Raw genomic sequence first — 19325 nt, forward strand, 5'->3', positions numbered from 1 at the left:
GTAATCTTTCAGGGGGAAAAATCATATTTAATGAAATAGAGGACTTTCAAGCATTTCCAGTGAAAAGACCAGAGCTGAATAGACAATTTGACTTTCAAATACAAGAATCAAGAGAATCATATAAAGGTAAAAATGTAAGAGTACTCATAAGGGACTCAATAAAGTTAAATTGTTTACCTTCTTATATGGGAAAATGATATATGTAACTCCTAAGAACTTTATCATTGTTAGGACACTTTGAAGGAGTCTACATAGATAGAGGGAATGAGAGGAAGTAAATTATGTTGAGATGATCACCAAAAAAAAAATAAAGAGGTGAGAAAGAGGGATGCATTGGGAGAAGGGGGAAGGGAGTGGTAGAAATGGGGAAAATTTTCTCATATTAAAGAGGTGCCCAAGGAACAGCTTTTATAGTGGAGAGGGAAATGGGATGGTGGCAGGCAATAGTCAAATCTCACTCTGAACAGAATTGGGTCAAAGAGGAAAGAATATATATATATACAGACACACACACACATATATAATATACATATATATACATATACACACACTTGGGCATGAAATTCAGCAAAAAAGGTAGACAGAGGCACTTTCTGAGCACAATAATGTTTGATTCACAGGGCATGAACCTGAGAATAAGATGAGTCAGTGGCTGCCTCAGTTTATAGTCAAAGACCAAAGGCAAAAGGATAGCTTCTCTTTTATAGGTTTTGGGGAGCACAGAACAAAGAACAGAAGAGGTGATATCATGGGGTTGAGGACAACATGATTGGCTACATAATTGGAAGCCTGAGGAACAATATGATTGGCAGGAAGCAGGGAATGAGGGACTTAGCAGCCAGCCCATGTTTCCCTCCTGTGACTAGGAAGTGTTCATTCTTTAAGTCTACCTGTAAGGTCAGACCTCTTTGGATAGCAAACCAGATATCCTTGAAGGAAGGTGGTGTGAAGATACAGGACCTGACTCCCTTGTGCCCACCTGGATCCCCCAATGATGGTGGATTCTTTGAGGCATGAATATAACAGTGATTAGCAAGAGAACTAGATTTCTAAACTTAACCCTTTATAGGCCAGCTGAATTCCAAACCACGTTCAGAAAAAGAAAACCATGACTTAAGCATTTACAAGACAAAATCAGTTAATTGTAAGGAGAATCAATAAAAAATGTACAGAATCAATTTTAATCTTCTCAATACTTGGTGGGCATAAGAGCCTATCTTACCCAACAGGGAAATAAGAGAGGAAGGGGGTAAGATATATGGGGGGGGGGATAAAAGGGAGAGCAGATCAAAGGAGGCAGTGGTTAGAAGCAAAATAAACTTTTGAGGAGTGATGGAATAAAAAGAGAGAAAAATAAACAGAAGAAAATAGGATGGAGAGAAATACACAGTAATCACAACTCTGTGAATAGGAAGAGCTCACTCATAAAACAAGTGGATAGCAGAATGTATGAGAAACCAAAATCCAACATTGTGTTGCTTACAACACACCTGAAACAGAATGACACATAAAGCATTAAAATAAAGGGCTGGAGCAGAATCGGTTATGCTTCAGCTGATGTAAAAAAGGCAGGATAGAAATCTTGATTATAGACAAAACAAAAGCAGAAATAGACCTAATTAAAAGAGATAACTAGGGAAAACTACATTTTGCTAAAAGGTACCATAGACAATGAAGAAATATCAAAACTTTTTTCAGCAAATTTCTCTGATAAAGGTCTTATTTCTCCAAAGATATAGGGAACTGAGTTAAATTTATAAAAATAAGAGCCACTTCTCAGTAGATAAATGGTCAAAGGATATAAACAGGCAGTTTTCAGAAAAAGAAATCAGTTGTCTATAGTAATATGAAAAAATGCTCTAAGTCCCTGTTGATGAGGAAATGGGAATTAAAACAGCCCTGAGATGCCACCTCACACCTATCAGAAATGACAAATGCTGGTAGACTAATAAACTGTGGGTGGAGTTATAAACTTGTCTAATCATTTTGGAAAACAATTTGGAGCTATACCCAAAGAGCTATAAAACTGTGCATACCTTTTGACCTAGCAATACCACTACTAGGTCTGTTCCCCAAAGAGATCAAAGAAAAGGAAAAGGACCTGTATATATAAAAATATTTTTAGCACCTCTTTTGGTGATAGCAAAGAACTGGAAATTGAGGGGATGCTTATCAGTTGGGGAATGGTTGAGTAAGTTGTGGCACATGATTATGATGGAGCACTATTGTGCTATAAGAAATGATAATGGGGAATGGTTTCAGAAGAAATATGGCAAGACCTCTATGAACTGATGCAAAGCGAAGTGGGAAGATTTGTGCACAGTAATAGCAATGTTTTAATGATGATCCGTTATGAAAGACTTGGCTACTCTGATTAATACAATGATTCAAGACAATTCCAAAGGACCCATGATGAAAAAATGTAATTCACCTCCGGAGAGACAACTGATGAACTCTGAGTGCAATATGGCTAATATGGAAATATGTTTTACATGATTTCACAGATATAATTGATACCATATTGTTTGCCTTCTCAGTGGGTTAGGATAGGGGTGAGAGGGAAGGAGAGAATTTGGAGCTAGAAATTTTAAAAGAAAAGAATGTTAAAAATAAATAATAAATTTGTTAAAAATTTAAAAAGAAATGACATATTACTTTGTATACATTTTGTATTTGCTAATTTGATTACATATTATATGTGCCCCACCCCTCTATAAAATGTAAACTACTAGAGATTCTTTTTCTTTGCGTCTTAGGCATCTAACACAGCCCCTTGCTCCTTTGCTTAATTAAATTGAATTAGGCAAAATACTGAACGACCAGAGGGGCATGGATGTAGTTTTCATTTCTTCCTCTAACATTTATATTGAGCTTTTCAGTTTGCAAAGTATTTCCCATAGTGCCTCATTTGATCCTCCCAACCACCCTGGGAGAGGTAAGTGCTGTTATTCTTGTTTTACAGCTCAGGAAACTTGGGTTGAGAGAGGTTAAATGCAGGTTCATACAGTTAGGTGGTGTCAGGTAGGATTCAAACTCAAGTCTCCTGAATCTGTGTCTGACACATTATCCACTAGGCCACGTTGCCTCCCAATAATAAAAGATGTAGATTTCAGAGAAAAGGAAGATAGAGGAAGTAAAAATATGATTAACAAGAAGAATTGATTGAATAGAGGATGTCAAAGAACAGGTGTGTTTATCTAAGCTATGCCTTAAAATACTGGAATGATAGACTGCTTCCTAGGGACAAAATGTATCTTGTGAGTAATGGGATGAATGTGTTGGCCAGAAACTTGTGAATGTGATCAAGGGAATTTTAACCTAAAGTTGAGGCTGCAGGAGAGCAATTTCTAGATATAACTGTAAAACTAGGTATGTTGAAATATGAGGACTAAATCACAATAGGTAATATGTAGATATGACATTACCTGAAGAATAATACTGGAGGAGACACCCAGTAATTCATGGGATAAAATTAACTGTAAATAGGGTCACAGCCATTAACTGTAGTACCAGTTGTTTAAATACCAGTGGATAATAGAGGTATATTATAGGATAGAGGTAATAAAGTGAACTTGAAATTTTAATTTATAAGGAGAAAAATGCAACCTCACTGGACTGTCTGGTGAGGAAGTGAGTTCTTGGTCACTTGTCACTGTGTTTAAAGAGAAATAGAATAGCCATCCATTGGTACAAGGCTTCTTAAACTTTTTCCACTCATGACCCCTTTGTTTTGGCAGTGTTCACGTGATCTGAGGGTATGCATGCTGCAAAGTGCATAAGCATTGTGTTCAGAACCAAGGCTGCGGTGAAGTTGCACCTGCAGGCACCACCAGAAGCACTTTAGATTCATTAAGCATTTGATTTTTAATTAATTTTTTTGTACATTCAGAAACCTCTTATTGTTGTCAAATTTTTCGTGACTCCATATGGTGTCACGACCCACAGTTTAAGAAGCCCTGCATTAGGAAACCTAGAGAAGGAGTTCTTAATGCAATAAAATGTTGACCCAACCAGCCGATTGCTAGGGGGTAGCTAAGTGGTGCAGTGGATAGAATGCTAGAGTGCAGGGCCTGGAGTCAGGAAGACTCATCTTCTGAGTTCAAATCCTGCCTCAGACACTTATTAGCTGTGTGACTCTGGGTAAGTCTCTTAACCCTGTTTGCCTCAGTTTCCTCATCTGTAAATTGATCTGGAGAAGGAAGCGGTGAACCTCTGTGGTATCTTTGCCAAGAAATTCCTGAATGGCGTCATGGAGACTTGGTCATAACTGAAATGATTGAATAAGAACTAGTTGATTCCTAAGGTCCTTTTCCAACATTAATATTTTGTGATTCCCATTGTCAGTCAATGAAAATAAACAATGCATTATATCACACAATGTTAGTAATTTTAAAGTGGAAAATTATTTCTTTCAGGAAAAGAGAGCAAATAGTTTTTTCCTTTCATAATCTGAAACCTGAAAAGGCTTTAAAAAGGATACTGTTAGTTTCTCTCCTTGACTTTGTGTGTGTGTATGTGTGTGTGTGTGTGTGTGTGTGTGTCTGTCTGTCTGTCTATCTGTATGTCTGTCTGGCATTCATGTCTCTGATTATGTCGTTACAGATACAGACCAATTCCAGAAGATCTTCTTCTTCAAGCATTTGAGGTATCTAATCACTAGAGTTTTAAAATTCAAGTCATTAGTCAACTTGAAATTGACTTGTAAACCTGAAAAGGTCATACTTTTCTCTTATTTTTCCGGTAGGTGTTAGATACAGCGAAAGAGGGATTTCTTACTAAAGAAGATCTGGTCAAGTATATGACTGAAGAAGGTAAAAATGATTTGCTACTTGTAAAAATCAGTTTATACAAATATTAGTCATGCCAGTAATAATTCCGTACAACAAAAACTTCATTTGTCATTTGGTAAGCCTAGAATGTGACAACTGATAGAAACATTAGTATTAATTAATTCATATTTCTCCAAGGTGAACCTCCTCATTACTTCTCATATTTGTTCTCACAGGACCTATATAAGAAAGAAGGAACAATGATTTACGCACATTTACACTCTGATTTTGCACATCATTATTTATTTAAATAAACCTGTGAGACAGATAACTGTGGTTTTTCTCAGAATATTAGGAACCATAAATGCCAGTAGATAACTTTTAGAAGAGATTAGAAGTGTCTCATTTCTCTAGCCTGACAGCTGACAAAATAAGAGATAACAGTTTTTCATGTATTTACATTTACTTAAATGTCTCTCTTTTTGTAGAAAATAGACAAAAGATATACAAAATTATTTGTTGCTCATATTTGCTTTGGGCAAGAAGTAGGTTAGGGACTGGACCTGTGATGTCACTGAACTGTGATGTCATTAATGGATAGCAAGAACTCTCCTACCAATGCAAGTTGGTACCTTCTGTGCAATCTGTAGTTTCAGATAGTTGTTTAGAACACTGAGTTAAATAATTTGTCCATTGTCACAGCAAGTGGTGGTCAGAAGTAGGATTTGAACCCAGGCCAACTTTCCGTCCATTATGTTATGCTGTGCCATTTGAACAAGAAGATACCTTTCTCCCTTGCCTCCTTTCTCTCCTTCTCTCTAGCTACGTCTCTCTATCTGCATCTCTATATGGAGGTAGATGCATCTCTCTTTCTCTCTAATCTATATGGTTATATTTAAATGGATATAGACACCTAGAAAGAGAGAGAGACATGTACATATATTCATATCCATAGACATCTCTCTCTGCAGAGTGTCACAGAGTGTTGTCACGTGTATGTGTGTATATATATGTATATATATATATATATATACATATATATGTGTGTGTGTATGGAGATAGACAAAGAGACAGAGAGAGAGACAGAGACAGAAAGAGAACTCACCTTGTTAATTATATCTCCTAAGGCTATATTAAAATTAGTTTATACTCCATAAGTTTAAGTAGCCTGATAGACATTGTCCTGAGATAACTGTCAACCTAGTCATCTTCTATACAAAGTAAAGGCCTAGTCTCCAAACCTAACCCAAAGGCATGCACTTGGAATGATGTGAATTTAGGCTTGTTGTCAGGTAGAACATCATTAAAATTTAGAGTTTTCCAAAGTTGAATGGGCTGCCCTGTGATATAATGAGTTCCCTCTCACTTGAGCTCTTTAAGCAAAGGCTGGATGACACCTTGTCAGGTATGACCATATAATTATTTGACTACTATTTTAAGTCCTTAAGTTTCTTTTTGTTCCTTAGGACTCAGGTCATATCCACCAAGATTCATGGGATGTTAGGTCGAATCTTTCCCAGTCAGAAACAGGCAGTTCTAGGAGCTCAGACATGAGCAACAGATATTTTTGTATATCTTTGTGTCTATTTTCTACAAAAATAGATGAGTTTAAGTAAGTGCAAATACATAAAGGAGGACAGACTTCCATCCAGGTTTTAAGAATCCCAATGTGGCTTAAATTGTCTCTGAATTCCTGGGAAGTAAACATTGTTCCAATAGACCTACAGAAACTCCTTTGAATCATTCTAGAACTGTGAACTCAAGTCAGATCTGGAAGACACTGTTTGTATTGACAGTGACTTCACCACAGGGCAAATGAACTCAGGCCCATTTCACCAAATCCACTAGTGCTCAGGGGGTGTTCAGGATACACCCCTGTAGACATGTCTCTGGTATTAGCATTGAATACCACTTTAATTAGTTCAAGGTCTTGCCAGAATTCTTCTCAGGGCCACTTTCCATCTTGGTGAAACCAACTTCCAGATGGCTCTCATCTATTATCTGAAGCCAACTGAAACCTACAGATTCTCCATTCTGCATTTTTAGTTTAATTGTGCAACAATCCACTGAGCCAAGCGGAGACAAAGAGAGTTATTTTGAAATGGTTGTCATGTGGCATCTCTCACTGGTATTAGCTCACATGTCTAAGATGGCAGATTCTTATTAAGGCACATTTCACAGACAGAATGTTCACATCTAAAAGTCTCAAATATGGTCCCATCAACACAATTTGCATAGAAACCTTCTATTCCTAGTTTTCTGAAACCTTACTTCTTAGATTCCCTTTCCCGATGGGAATTGCAATTTGATCTTTTGGTATTTTAGCAGCCTTGTTTCATGTAAGCTTATCTGGGAGTCATATCTTGATTCCTTCCTTGTTGTTTCAGGTGACATTATAAGCTCTGCAATTTCCTCAGACTCTATTAGCTGGTAAAGAAGGCAGATCCAAATTCTAATAAGGAGAAAAGGGCAGGATAGAACCAAGCGTAGGTGGCACACCAGGGAATACTTTATGCCAGTGCCCTGTCGAAAAACTCTGACACATGAGAACAAATGAGGTAGAATTATATGAGGTCCTATAGGCAGTTAAGCTCGGCATTGGCAGACAGAGGAATAAAGAAAACTAAACAACTAGAGATTAGATCGTATATCTCTGACTCTATGATTCTACGAACTAAAATTATTTTTTCTCCTTTTCTCAGGCGAGCCTTTTACACAGGAGGAAATGGAAGAAATGTTGTCTGCTGCACTTGACCCAGAAACAAACACAATTCAGTACAGAGACTACTTAGCAATGATGGTGATAGATGAAAATTAAAAGGTTTCTTCCTATATTTAATTATTTTCAGATTTTTAACTTCTATTTCTTACTTCTGATTAATGGATATTAATTTGGAAAAAACTGGAAAAATGTTATATTTATAACTTAAAGCATTTATAGATATACACAGTTCTAAGAAATTTTTTAAGAAACACTAATGTTCTATAAAATTTTAGTATATTACCTAAGAAGGATTTGTTTCTTCTCTATGAAAGTATAGACTACCATTAACGTAGTAATATAGACTACCAGTAACGTAATAATTAATTAATTATTCAAAGACAGTGGAGAATAACTGACTTGGCACAAGCCAAGCTATTCCGCCAGCAGTATGAGTGACACAGAAACCTATGATTTCAGATCAGTCAGTATGAGATGACAATTCCCAAAGAGATCATGGTGGATGGGTGAAGTTACAGCACTCCCAATCAGGTGCAAACACCAATGAGGGCTTATTTACCATGTGTCCTTTTTTATAAAAAAAAAAAATTTTCATCTCTGACACATCAGTAATATTTTAATGTTTTCTTGTTTCCAGGTCATTTTAGGGCCATGATTGGACAGATAAGGTGGTAGAAGTAGGATCTGAACGATCATCTTTCTTGATATTATCTGTAAGATCTAGTATGCTACCATTAAAAAAAACCAAAACAAAACTCTTTTATCTGCACTGGGATGATTATTATTATAATTTTGGACGGAGAGAAAAAGTTTCCCAGATCTTCCTTATGCCTCATTTTAGGGGTATGAGGCAAAATAGTGAAATTGCAAAGCAACAGATTGCACTCCTAAGAGAGAATCCCCAAAGGTACTCTGTTCCCTCTAAATAATTTTGACCACTGCCAAGAGGAATGCCCTTGAGTCATTTTCTTTTAAGAAGGTCATTTGTTTTAAGGAATCATAGCTTTCCCTTGGGAGGCTGTATATGGAAACTAGCCTAGATTCTAGGACAGCTAAGAAGTCAGTGTCTTAACATTAGAGAGAAAAGGCTTCAGCTTATCATAACTTACCTATAAATGTGCACATGCATGGATACAGTCTTTAGAAAGCATTATCAGTTTGTTTACATTCACAAAGAAATCATGGCAGTTGTAGTTACAAAAATCCCAAATAGTAAATCCATCCTTAGATGCATAGATAGGAGCTAAAAACTAGATATTATGGGATTCATTATGGTGATCATAGGATTTTGGGGGGCACTAATACCACCCCACAGAGATCCTTTGTAGAAAAAGCTAGGTTGTGCAGTAGATAGAGCACTGGGCCTGGAGTCAGGAAGACCTGAGTTCAAATCTGGCCTTAGACACTTAACAACTGTGGGACTCTGGGTGAGTCATTTAACTGCTCTCTGCCTCAGTTTCCTCTTCTGTAAAATGAGGATACTAATAGCACCTCCTTCACAGGGTTATTTTGAAGAGCAAAGGAGATAATATATGTGTAAAGCACTTAGCTTCCTTCCTTCCTACTTTGAGAGTGTGGATTTCCTTAGAAACACACTTTGGAGTTGCTACACAGGCAGTCCTTTCCCATTAGACATTTCGAATTAGAACATTTCGAATAACTAGTGATAATAGTGGAGATCAAAGTCCAGGTCTTTTTCCAGGACACACCTTCAGGTCCTTGTTACTCTTCCTGAAGAGGACATTTATTTGGTCAGTCCTTGTCTCTCTCAATATGCATGCCAATCAGGAAATTCCCATTTTCTTGTTAAGATGACTGGATTTGAGGAGTCTTCAACTTGGGGTTTCTCTCAAGGCAACCCTGGGGGCTTCTACTATGTAAGAAATTTTCTTTCCCTGACCAGAAAGCCAAGTTCCAGGATCATGCTACTTAGGAAATCCCCCTTCTAGGGCTAGAAGACCAAATTCAAGCACTCTTGAATTTAGGGTTAACCATGATCCAAGACTAGCATTGAATGAGAGCTCTCCTCAGGTCACATGGGGCAAGCACGTATAGCTTGCCTGTTGCTTCTGTTGAAATGTAGTCATCAGAGGCTCCTGGGCAGGAGTAGAGAGTCACCCCCTCAACATACCCCTACAGATATCTTGGGAAGAAAGATAGAAGGAAATGGATGAAAAAGAATACAACTGTGTGAAGAAGATTCCTTTTTTACACCAGCAAAAGAGGGTGGTTCTTCTGACGAGCCTGCCCTCAAGAGTCTAACCAAATGATACATCTAGAGGGGAGCCCCCATCAGTGAAGTCCATCCTCCAAGAGGTACAGAGGTATGGCTCCAAACCACCAATTCATCTTGGAGAAAGCCCCAGTCACTGAAACTAAATAAGGAGATATATTTCTTCCCTCTCAATAGAATGCTAATGGGCATGTTCATTGTCTATAAGAAAAATAATTTCAAAATTTTTGAACAAAGGCTCACTACACTAAAAGCCCAAGTTCATTCAATCAAGTATTTATTAACCTCCTCATGTGTCCTGGCATTGTACTAAGGTGCTGGGAATATAAGTACAAAAAAATGAAATAATCCCTACTCACAAGGAACTTATATCCTAACGAGTACATTTAAAAGATATGCAACATAAATGCTAAGTGAATAAATAAATATATGCATGTATTTGAATCACAGATAGTAGTTAAATACAGGGTAGTTTGGGACTGAGGGCACTAGCAGCAGGAGGGATCAGGGAAGACTTCATGCAGAAGATGGTGCATCTGAGCTGCATATTAAAGGACAAGAAGTTGACTGGGAAACTTGGATGCTCAACCCCTTCCATCAGAAGTCTGTCAGGGCAAATCTTCCTTCGTGGTAAGTTCATCACGTTGATTGGGGAATATCTCAGATCAACCCCATTTCCTCTTCTACCTCTACTATGTGTTAGGTCCCAGGGAAAGAAAGACTCAAAGAAAAAACTGTCTTTAAGGAGTTTGAATTCTGCTAGTTGAGATACAACATACACTTAAATGAGCTTAATACAAAGAAATCTGAGGAGGGAGTATCAGAGAGGGCTTCTAGGAGGAGGTTACACCTAAGCTGAATCAAGATTTTGAGATAGGGAGGACATTATTACTGTGAGGACTGGTCTGAGATAATGTATTGGAGCAGAAGAGACTGTCAGTTTCAAATAGTCCACTTCAGGGTTGGGGAACCTGTGGCCTCAAGGCTACATGTGTTCCTCTAGGTCCTCAAGTGTGGCTCTTTGACTGCATCCAGTTTGAATTCGTTCAAAGGGCTGCACTTGAGGACCTCAGTGAAGTTTGGATTCAGTCAAAGGACCTCACTTGAGAACCTAGTGGGACACATGGCCACAAGGCTGCAGGTTCCCTACCCCCTGGTCTAGTTTATCTGGGACTGGGAGTTTGTGTGAAGTAAGCTAGGAAAGACAAGTTGGAGTCAGGGCTTTAAATGACAACTGAGGAATTTACATTTATCTCTGATCAAGAAAGAACCTGGGTCTTGATGACCCAGGCTCCCAGAGTTGAAAGGGGCCTTAGGCCTTCTGGTCAGACTTGGACCTGAATAACAATCCCCTCTATCATGTTTCTGAAAATAAGTGGTCAGGTCTTTACTTGAGGATGCGTGGTAAGAGCGAAACTATTTCTCAACACAGTCTGTTCCATGTTGGGGTGGCTCTAATTGTTAGGAGGTTTTCCCTTACATTTCCTTCTCAGCTCAGATCTGCTTCTTTGAAACTTGTACTCGTTGCTGCTGCTATCTTCTGGGGCCTAGAAGAACAAATCCCTGGGGCATCACAGTATATTGGAAAGAATACTGGTTTTACATTCAAAGAATGTGGGTTCAGTTCTCACCCAAGCCACTTACTATCAATACGACCTCAGGCAAATGACAATTTCTTTGGATTTCAGTGTCCTTATCTGTAAAATGAGCTGTTTATATCCTGTGATCTCTAAGACCCCTTGCTCCTCTAAATACATGATCTTATGAAGTCATTTATTATTAAGCACTTACTGTGTGCCAGGCACCGTACTAAACATGAACGCAAAAGATAGTCCCTGCTCTCAAGGAGATCATAGTCGAATGCCCCCTTCCACATGGTTTGCCATTTAAATATGTGGAGACAGCTAATGTATTCTCCCTTAACAACATATTCTTTCTAAACCTTCTCATCTTCAGTCTAAACATCTCTAGTTCCTTTGACCCAGTCTCATATGGCTTGACTTCGAGGCATTTAATTAATCATCTTGCTTATCCTTCTCCGGACTCTCTCCTGTTCTTAGTGTCCTAATTAAATTTCAGTGTCCAACACTGAACACAGTGTTCTAAATGCAGCATAACTGAGGACAGAGAATAGCAGGACAACAGTTGTTTCATTTCTCAACACTCTTGTGGGACCAAGAGTCAGGAAGATCTGAGTTCAAATCCAACCTCAGACACTTACTGGTTGTGTGATCCTAGGCAAGTCACTGGATCTGTGTCTGACTCAGTTTTCTCAACTATAAAATGGAAATCGTAACAGACATCTCCCTCCCAGGGTGGTTGTGAGAATCAAATGAGGTAGAGCTGTCTTCTTGACATTCTCTGATTCTCTACCCTGCCCTTTCCCTACCCTTGGCCAGTTATTAGGGCTTTCTCCTAAAATTTCTTTGTATGAAGCTCATTTGTGTGTATATTGTATCTCAACATTTATAAAGCTCCTAGCAGAGTGCCTAGCTCGGTTTTGTTGTTGTCATTCCATTGTGTCTGACTCTTCATCATTGCATTTGGGGTTTTCTTGGCAGAAGTACTAGGGTGCTTTGCCATTTCTTTCTCCAACTTATTTTACAAATGAGGAAACTGAGGCAAACATAGTCAAGTGACTTACCCAAGGTCATGCAGCTAGGAAGTGTCTAAGGCCAGATTTAAACTCAGGAAGATAAGTCTTTGTGACTCCAAGCCCAGCACTCTTATCTGCTTAGCCACTTAGCTGCCTAGCATAAAGCAGGTCCTTAACAAAAGCTTGTCATTTTCCTCCTCCCTCCTTATTGTAGCCTAAGCCTATGTTAATTCTCTTGGCTGCCATATTACATTGTTGACTCACTGAGCTTTCTCAGTCCATGAAAACCCCAGGTTTTTGTTCAGATGAACAAAGTCAAGCCTCCCATATCATGCACTTGTGAAGCTGATTTTGTTCTAAATTCAAGTATAATGCTTTGCCTTTATTCATTTTCTACTCTATACCCTAGACTATCAAGATCTTTTGGGATAGTGACTCCTGACATTTTAGCTTGAATATTTTGGCTCTGAACATATTAGTGATTCTTTCTAGCTTTGTGTCATTTGCAGATTAACTAAGCATGACATCTCTGCTTTTATCTGAGACACTGATGAAAATATAAAATGGCTTAGGGCCAAGCACTGATCCTTGGGATACTCCCCTATGCACCTCTTTTCAAGCTGACACTGAGCCATTAATGACTCTTTTTTGCATCTGGCCAATCAATCAGCTCTGAATCCAAATAGCTGAATTGTTGCCTAGTCCACATCTCTCCATCTTTTTTTTTTTTTAATTTTTAAGGGATAGCTGCTATAAAAGATTTTGTCAGATGCTTTGCAAAAATATGGGTAATGATATCCATAGCATTTTCCTGATCCACCAGTTCAATGACACTGTCAATAGAAGGAAAATAAGCTCAAACCTGTGCCTTAGGAAGATGATTTTGGCAGCTCTGTGAAGGGTGGATCCAAGAGGGGAAACAGTAAAAGCAGGGAGAGTAATTAGTAGTCTGTGATAATAATCCAGACAAGACTGATTAGTTGTTGAATTAGGGTGTTGGCTGTACCAGTAGAGAGAAGGGATTGTATGTTGGAAGCTGCCACAATACTAGGCAACTGATTTTATTTTAAGGGGAAGAAGAAAGAATAATGCTTTAAAGTTGTAAACCTGGGTGCCTAGGAAGATGGTGTTTCTTTCAATGAAAATAGGGAAATTTGGAGGAAGGGTGTGATTTGGTTTGGATTTGGTTTTTTGCTGGGTGGTAGCGGGGCAAAGACAAGCAGTTGTGTTTTGGACATGTTAAGTTTAAGAGGCTTATGCAATACCTAGGACATGTCCACCATGTAGTTAATGATGTGGGGCTGGAATTTAGGACAGAGATTAGGGCTGAATATATGGATTTGGGAATGATCTAGCTATGGAGGAGTTGGTCTTTGAAGGTCCAGGAAAGGGACTAAAGAGAAGTTTCACTGAAAATGTTTAAGCCATGTAAAGTAGTCCTTTCATGAGGTATGAATGAACAATGATGGAGTTTGCCCACAGGTGGTCTTTATGACACAGTTCAGTCAGTTAGAAGCAATGCAGGAAGGAATGGGGAGTCAGGGAACATCGTAGTCCCACTCTCTCCCTCCCCCATCCATCTGCCATGTCTAAGAGTGGAGCTACTCACCCATGAAGAGATCACCCCATGCAAGTCTTGGTGGGTCATTTCAATAGTGTTCAAGGTATAGTTGAGGAAGTGGAGACGTACACTCCAAATATACTCCTCAGAGTCATGGATAAGGAGAAGCAATCACTTGAAGCCAGAAACATCTTCAAGGAGAAGACTTCTGGCAGCAGAGAAGAGAGCTGGTGTGAAACTAAAGAGGGACAGGGCTTGTCAATTAAGGGTCATTCTGTGGAGCACCTGAGCAATCTGCCAAGCAAAACAGTTCACCTGAGGGGGAGATGGATGAGGACTCCGTAGGAGAGAAAGGACTGCCTTGCCCAGAAGTGTGACAGTGCAGCACTGTCATTGTATCCTGTGCCACTCTTCCCACAAGTGCTCACTGTGCCACGTGCCTGCCAAAAGAGATGGAGGAGTGGCCACAAAGCTGAGAGGAGGAATCAGGGGAGAGAGCAGTGCCTTTGAAGTCAAGAAAGGAAAGACTAGGAATAAGGAGTGGTTGCTTCACAATGTCAAAAGCTGCATGGAAGTTGAGGAGGAGGAGTAAATCTTCATACTTGAAGGTTATTCTACTGATAATTATCTGCTTGTTTGTACCTGTTGTAAAGCCCATCTGTAGGCTTATGTCTCCAGTAGCTATTTGCAGAACCTGATACTGTTTGTGATTCTGCCCTCTTAGACCCTCAGTCAGCCCCAAATTTCTCTAATTACCAAACACTTGTCACCATTTCACAGCAATGCTGCATTCTTTGAATTTTGATTTATTGACTTCATTCACACACTTCATTCTGTCTTTCTTTTCTGCCCTTCAGATCATCCAATAGGATTCCTTCAGGCTGGCTAGCTAGGTGTCTCAGCTGATAGAATATGGAAGACTTGAGTTCAAATCCAGCCTCAGAACACTTACTAGCTGTGTAATTCTGGGCAAGTCACTTCAACTCTGTTTGCCTCAGTTTCCTCATCTGTAAAATTGGGATCATAATAGCACCTGCCTCCCAGGGATTTTGTGAAGATCAAATGAGATAATGATTGTAAAACATTTAGCACAGTGTCTGGCACGTAGTAAGTGCTATATAAATGTTTTTATATATGTATATATTTAACGTATATATGTATATTTGTGCTGGAGAAGGAAATAGCAACTCTCTTTAGTATCTTTACCAAGGAAAACCCACGGAGGGTATATTACACGCTGTCACCTGTGGGGTCATGAACAACTACAACAAGAGTAGCGATGTATATTTGCATATGCACACATCTTGCTGGTACCTCATCCAGTCATCAGAGGAACTCATTCTGCCCTAATTCATTGGGTGACTGAGAATGAATAAAAATGATGGTGAGGTGTTTTCTATATCTCTCCTTCTATATACATAGAAATAACAATAAATAATTGTGTAGGTATATATGTGTGCATACATGTATATATAAACGCATGTGCATATGTGACACACACGTATGCATTTCTTTGTCCACTCACCTCCCAATTCTGCCATAGGACACAGCTAGGCAAGGGTAAAATCTCAGTGGAAGAGATGATGAGCTGCTGGTTTAACCATGCATGGCTCGATCACCACCCAGAGATTAATTTATAGTGAGCCACATATCTTCAGGCCAAGGTGGAGAGGCATAAGAAGGGGGTGTGGTGGCCCTCAGAGCACTGACAGGCTACCATGGTCTCTAAGCATCGTGGAGGGAAGATGGGTAGCAGGCATGAAATACACTTTAAGGTAGAAGTACACCCTAGGGCATATCACTCAGCAAAGTGCTAATGTGTATATTAATGCATAAACTCAGGTACAGACTTGTTTGGAATACACACACAAAAACCCAAATGATTTCCTACAAGCCCATAACCCTGGTATTTGCCAAAGAACTTAGATCTGGTGAATTAACCCCAAGCTTTTGGTAACCATGAGGTCACATCCCAATGTAAAAGTGAACCACCCAACACCTTCTCATAACCTCTCCTGGGACAGCATCAGATATTCTCAGAAAGAACTGTAGCATAAACACTCCCCAGATGATTAGATACCCACAAGTCATAGCTTCTAGATTATCTTTGAAGGTTCCCACCCAAGTAACACCACTAAACCCCTTGTCTTAAGGAAATATTGGCTCTTGAGGTTAAAAAAAATTTTTTTATAGCACTTTTATTTAAAGTTTTGAGTTCCAAATTCTATCCCTTCCTCTCTTCCCCCCTCCCTTAGAGGGTAAGCAATCAGATATAGGTTATACATATACAATTATATAAAACATTTCCATATTAGTCATTTTGTACAAGACTTAAAAAAAGTGAAAAATAGCATGCTTTAGTCTGTGTATTCAGTCAATATTATTTCTTTCTCTGGAAGTGGATAGCATGCTTCATCATTAGTCCTTTGAATTGTCTTGGATCATTGTATTGCTGAGAATAGCTAAGTTATTTACAATTTTTCATCAAACAATTTTGCTGTTACCATGTACAATGTTCTACTGGTTCTGTTCACTTCATGTAAGTTCCAGCTTTTCTGAAGTTATCCTGCTTATCATTTCTTACAGCATAATAATATTTCATTATAATCATTTATCATAGCTGTTTGGCCACTCCCCAGTTGATGGGGATTTTTGATTTCCACCACATTAGCCACCACTAAATTTTTTTATACTAATAGGTCCTTTTCCCTTTTTTTGGATGTCTTTGGGATAGATCCCTAGCAGTGGTATTGATGGATCAAAGGGTATGCACAGTTTTATAGCCCTTTAGACATAGTTCCAAATTGCTTTCCAGAACGGTTAGATCGGTCCACAACTCCACTAACAGTGCATTATTGGTGTCCCAGTTTTCCCACATCCCCTCCAACATCCAGCATTTTCCTTTTTTGTCATATTAGTCACTTTTAAATGTGAGGTGATACCTCAGACTTGTTTTAATTTGCATTTCTCTGATCAGTAATGATTTAGAGCATTTTTTCATATGACTAGATAGCTTTGATTTCTTTGTCAGAAAACTGCCTGTTTATGTCCTTTGACCATTTTATCAATTGGAGAACAACTTGTATTTTTATAAATTTTACTCAATTCTCTATATATTTGAGAAATAAGGCCTTTATGAGAGATACTTGCAAATTTTTCCTCAGTTTTCTACTTTCCTTTTAATTTTGGTTGCATTAGTTTTGTTTGTGTAAAACCTTTTTAATTTTTTGTACTCCAAATGATCTATTTTACAGTTTGCAATGCTCTCTATATCTCTTTTTGATCCTAAATTCTTACGTTATCCATAAATCTGACAAGCTATTCTGTGCTCTCTTAGTTTGCTTATGGTATCACCCTTTATGTGTAAATCATGTCCTCATTTTGGCCTTATGTATATACCTATAGTCTATACCTAGTTTCTTCCATACTGTTTTCCATTTTTCCTAGCAGTTTTTGTCAAATAATAACTTTTTGTTCCAAAAGCTTGGATCTTTAGGTTTATTGTATATTATGGTCCTTTACTATAATGTAATTTGTACCTGATTTATTCCACTGATCCACGACTCTATTTCTTAGCAAGTACCAGATTGTTTTGATAATTACTGCTTTATAATACAGTTTGAGATCTGGTATGATTAGACCACTTTTGCATTTTTTTCATTGATATCCTTGATATCCTTGAGCTTTTGTTCTTCCAGATGAATTTTGTTATTATTTTTTCTAGCACTCTAAAATAGTTTTTGATAGTTTGATTGGTATGACACTCAATAAATAGATTAATTTAGGTAAAATTGTCAGTTTTATTATGTTGACTCAGCCTATTCATGAGAAATTAATATTTTTCCAATTGTTTAGATTTGACTTTATTTGTGTGAAGTGTTTTATAATTGTGTTCACATAGTTCCTGTGTTTGTCTTGGCAAGTAGACTCCCAAGTATTTTATATTGTTTCCAGTTATTTTAAATGGAATTTCTTTTTCTATATCTTGCTACAGGATTTTGGTGGTAATATATAGGAATGCTTGTGATTTATGTGGGTTTTTTTTCTATCCTGAAACTTTGCTAAAGTTGTTAATAATTTCAAATAGTTTTTTAGTTGATTCTCTAGGATTTTCTAAGTATGACATCATATCATTTGCAGAGTGATAATTCTGTTTCCTTATTCTAATCCCTTTAATTTCTTTTTCTCTTATTGCTGTAGCTAATATTTCTGGTACAATATTAAATAGTAGGGGTGATAATGGGCATCCTTGCTTCACCTCTAATTTTATTGGGAGGGCTTCTAGCTTCTCCACGTTAGATAATGCTTACTGATGGTTTTAGATAAATATTACTTATCATTTTAAGATAAGCTCTATTTATTCCTGTGTTCTTTTAGTAGGAATGGGTGATGTATTTTGTCCAACGCCTTTTCTGCACTTTTTAAGATAATCATATGATTTGTGTTGATTTCGTTATTGATATGGTCAATTATGCTGATAGTTTTCCTAATATTGAAGCAGCCCTACATTCCTGGTATAAATAGTGTATGATCCTTGTGGTATATTGCTGTAATCTCTTTGCTAGTATTTCATTTAACATTTTAGCATCAATATTCATTAGGGAAATTGATTTATAATTTTCTTTCTCTGTTTTGACTCTTTCTGTTTTGGGTATCAGCACTATGTTTGTGTAGTAAAAGGAATTTGGTAGGATTCCTGTTTCGCCTATTTTCCCAAATAGTTTACATAATATTAGAATTAATTGTTCTTTAAATGCTTGGTAGAATTCACTTGTGAATTCATCTGGTCCTGGGGATTTTTTTCTTAGGAAGTTCATTGATGACTTGTTCAATTTCTTTTTGTAAGATTGGGTTATCTAAGTATTTTATTTCTTCTAGCAATTTGGGTAATTTATATTTTATAGATATTAATCCATTTTATTTATATTGTCAAATTTATTGGCATATAATTGGGCAAAATAGCTCCTAACAATTGTCTTAATTTCCTTTTCATTGGTAATGAATTCACCCCTTTCATTTTTGATACTATGCATTTGGTTTTCTTCATTACTTTTTAAAATCAAATCAACCAGTGGTTTATCTATTTTATTGTGTTTTTAAAAAATAAAGCCAGCTTCTAGTTTTATTTATTAGTTCATTGGTTTTTCTCACAATTTTATTAAGCTCTCCTTTGATTTTCAGGATTTCCAATTTGGTGTTTAATTAGGGATTTTTAATTTTTTCTTTATCTAGTTTTTCTAGTTGCATGCCAGATTCATTGATCTGTTTTTTCTCTATTTTATTGATGTAAGCATTTGGAGATATAAATTTCCCCCTAAGTACCACTTTGGCTACATCCCATAAATTTTGGCATGTTGTCTCGTTTTTTTAAATGAAATTATTGATTGTTTTTATAATTTGTTCTTTGACCCACTTGCTTTTTAGGATTAGATTATTTAATTTCC

The 19325-nt window shown here is 37.6% G+C and overlaps 1 protein-coding gene across 2 annotated transcripts in view; it reads left to right on the forward strand.

Moving 5' to 3' along the window:
- The window catches only part of EFCAB2 (EF-hand calcium binding domain 2), a 107395-nt gene extending 88383 nt beyond the window's left edge, over positions 1-19012 (forward strand). The window contains exons 5-8 of one of the 2 annotated variants that reach the window (XM_072647637.1): positions 4603-4645; positions 4745-4811; positions 7472-7590; positions 8129-8246. In XM_072647637.1, the coding sequence (XP_072503738.1) occupies positions 4603-4645; positions 4745-4811; positions 7472-7587 (226 nt within the window). In that variant the 3' untranslated portion in view covers positions 7588-7590; positions 8129-8246. Of the gene's footprint in view, positions 1-4602; positions 4646-4744; positions 4812-7471; positions 7591-8128; positions 8247-14738 lie in introns of those variants that run through there. The other variant, XM_072647638.1, reaches the window with a different exon arrangement.
- The last annotated feature ends 313 nt before the right edge of the window (positions 19013-19325 follow it).

This window comes from Notamacropus eugenii, chromosome 2 (assembly GCF_028372415.1).
Source record: "Notamacropus eugenii isolate mMacEug1 chromosome 2, mMacEug1.pri_v2, whole genome shotgun sequence".
Lineage (NCBI taxonomy): Eukaryota > Metazoa > Chordata > Mammalia > Diprotodontia > Macropodidae > Notamacropus > Notamacropus eugenii.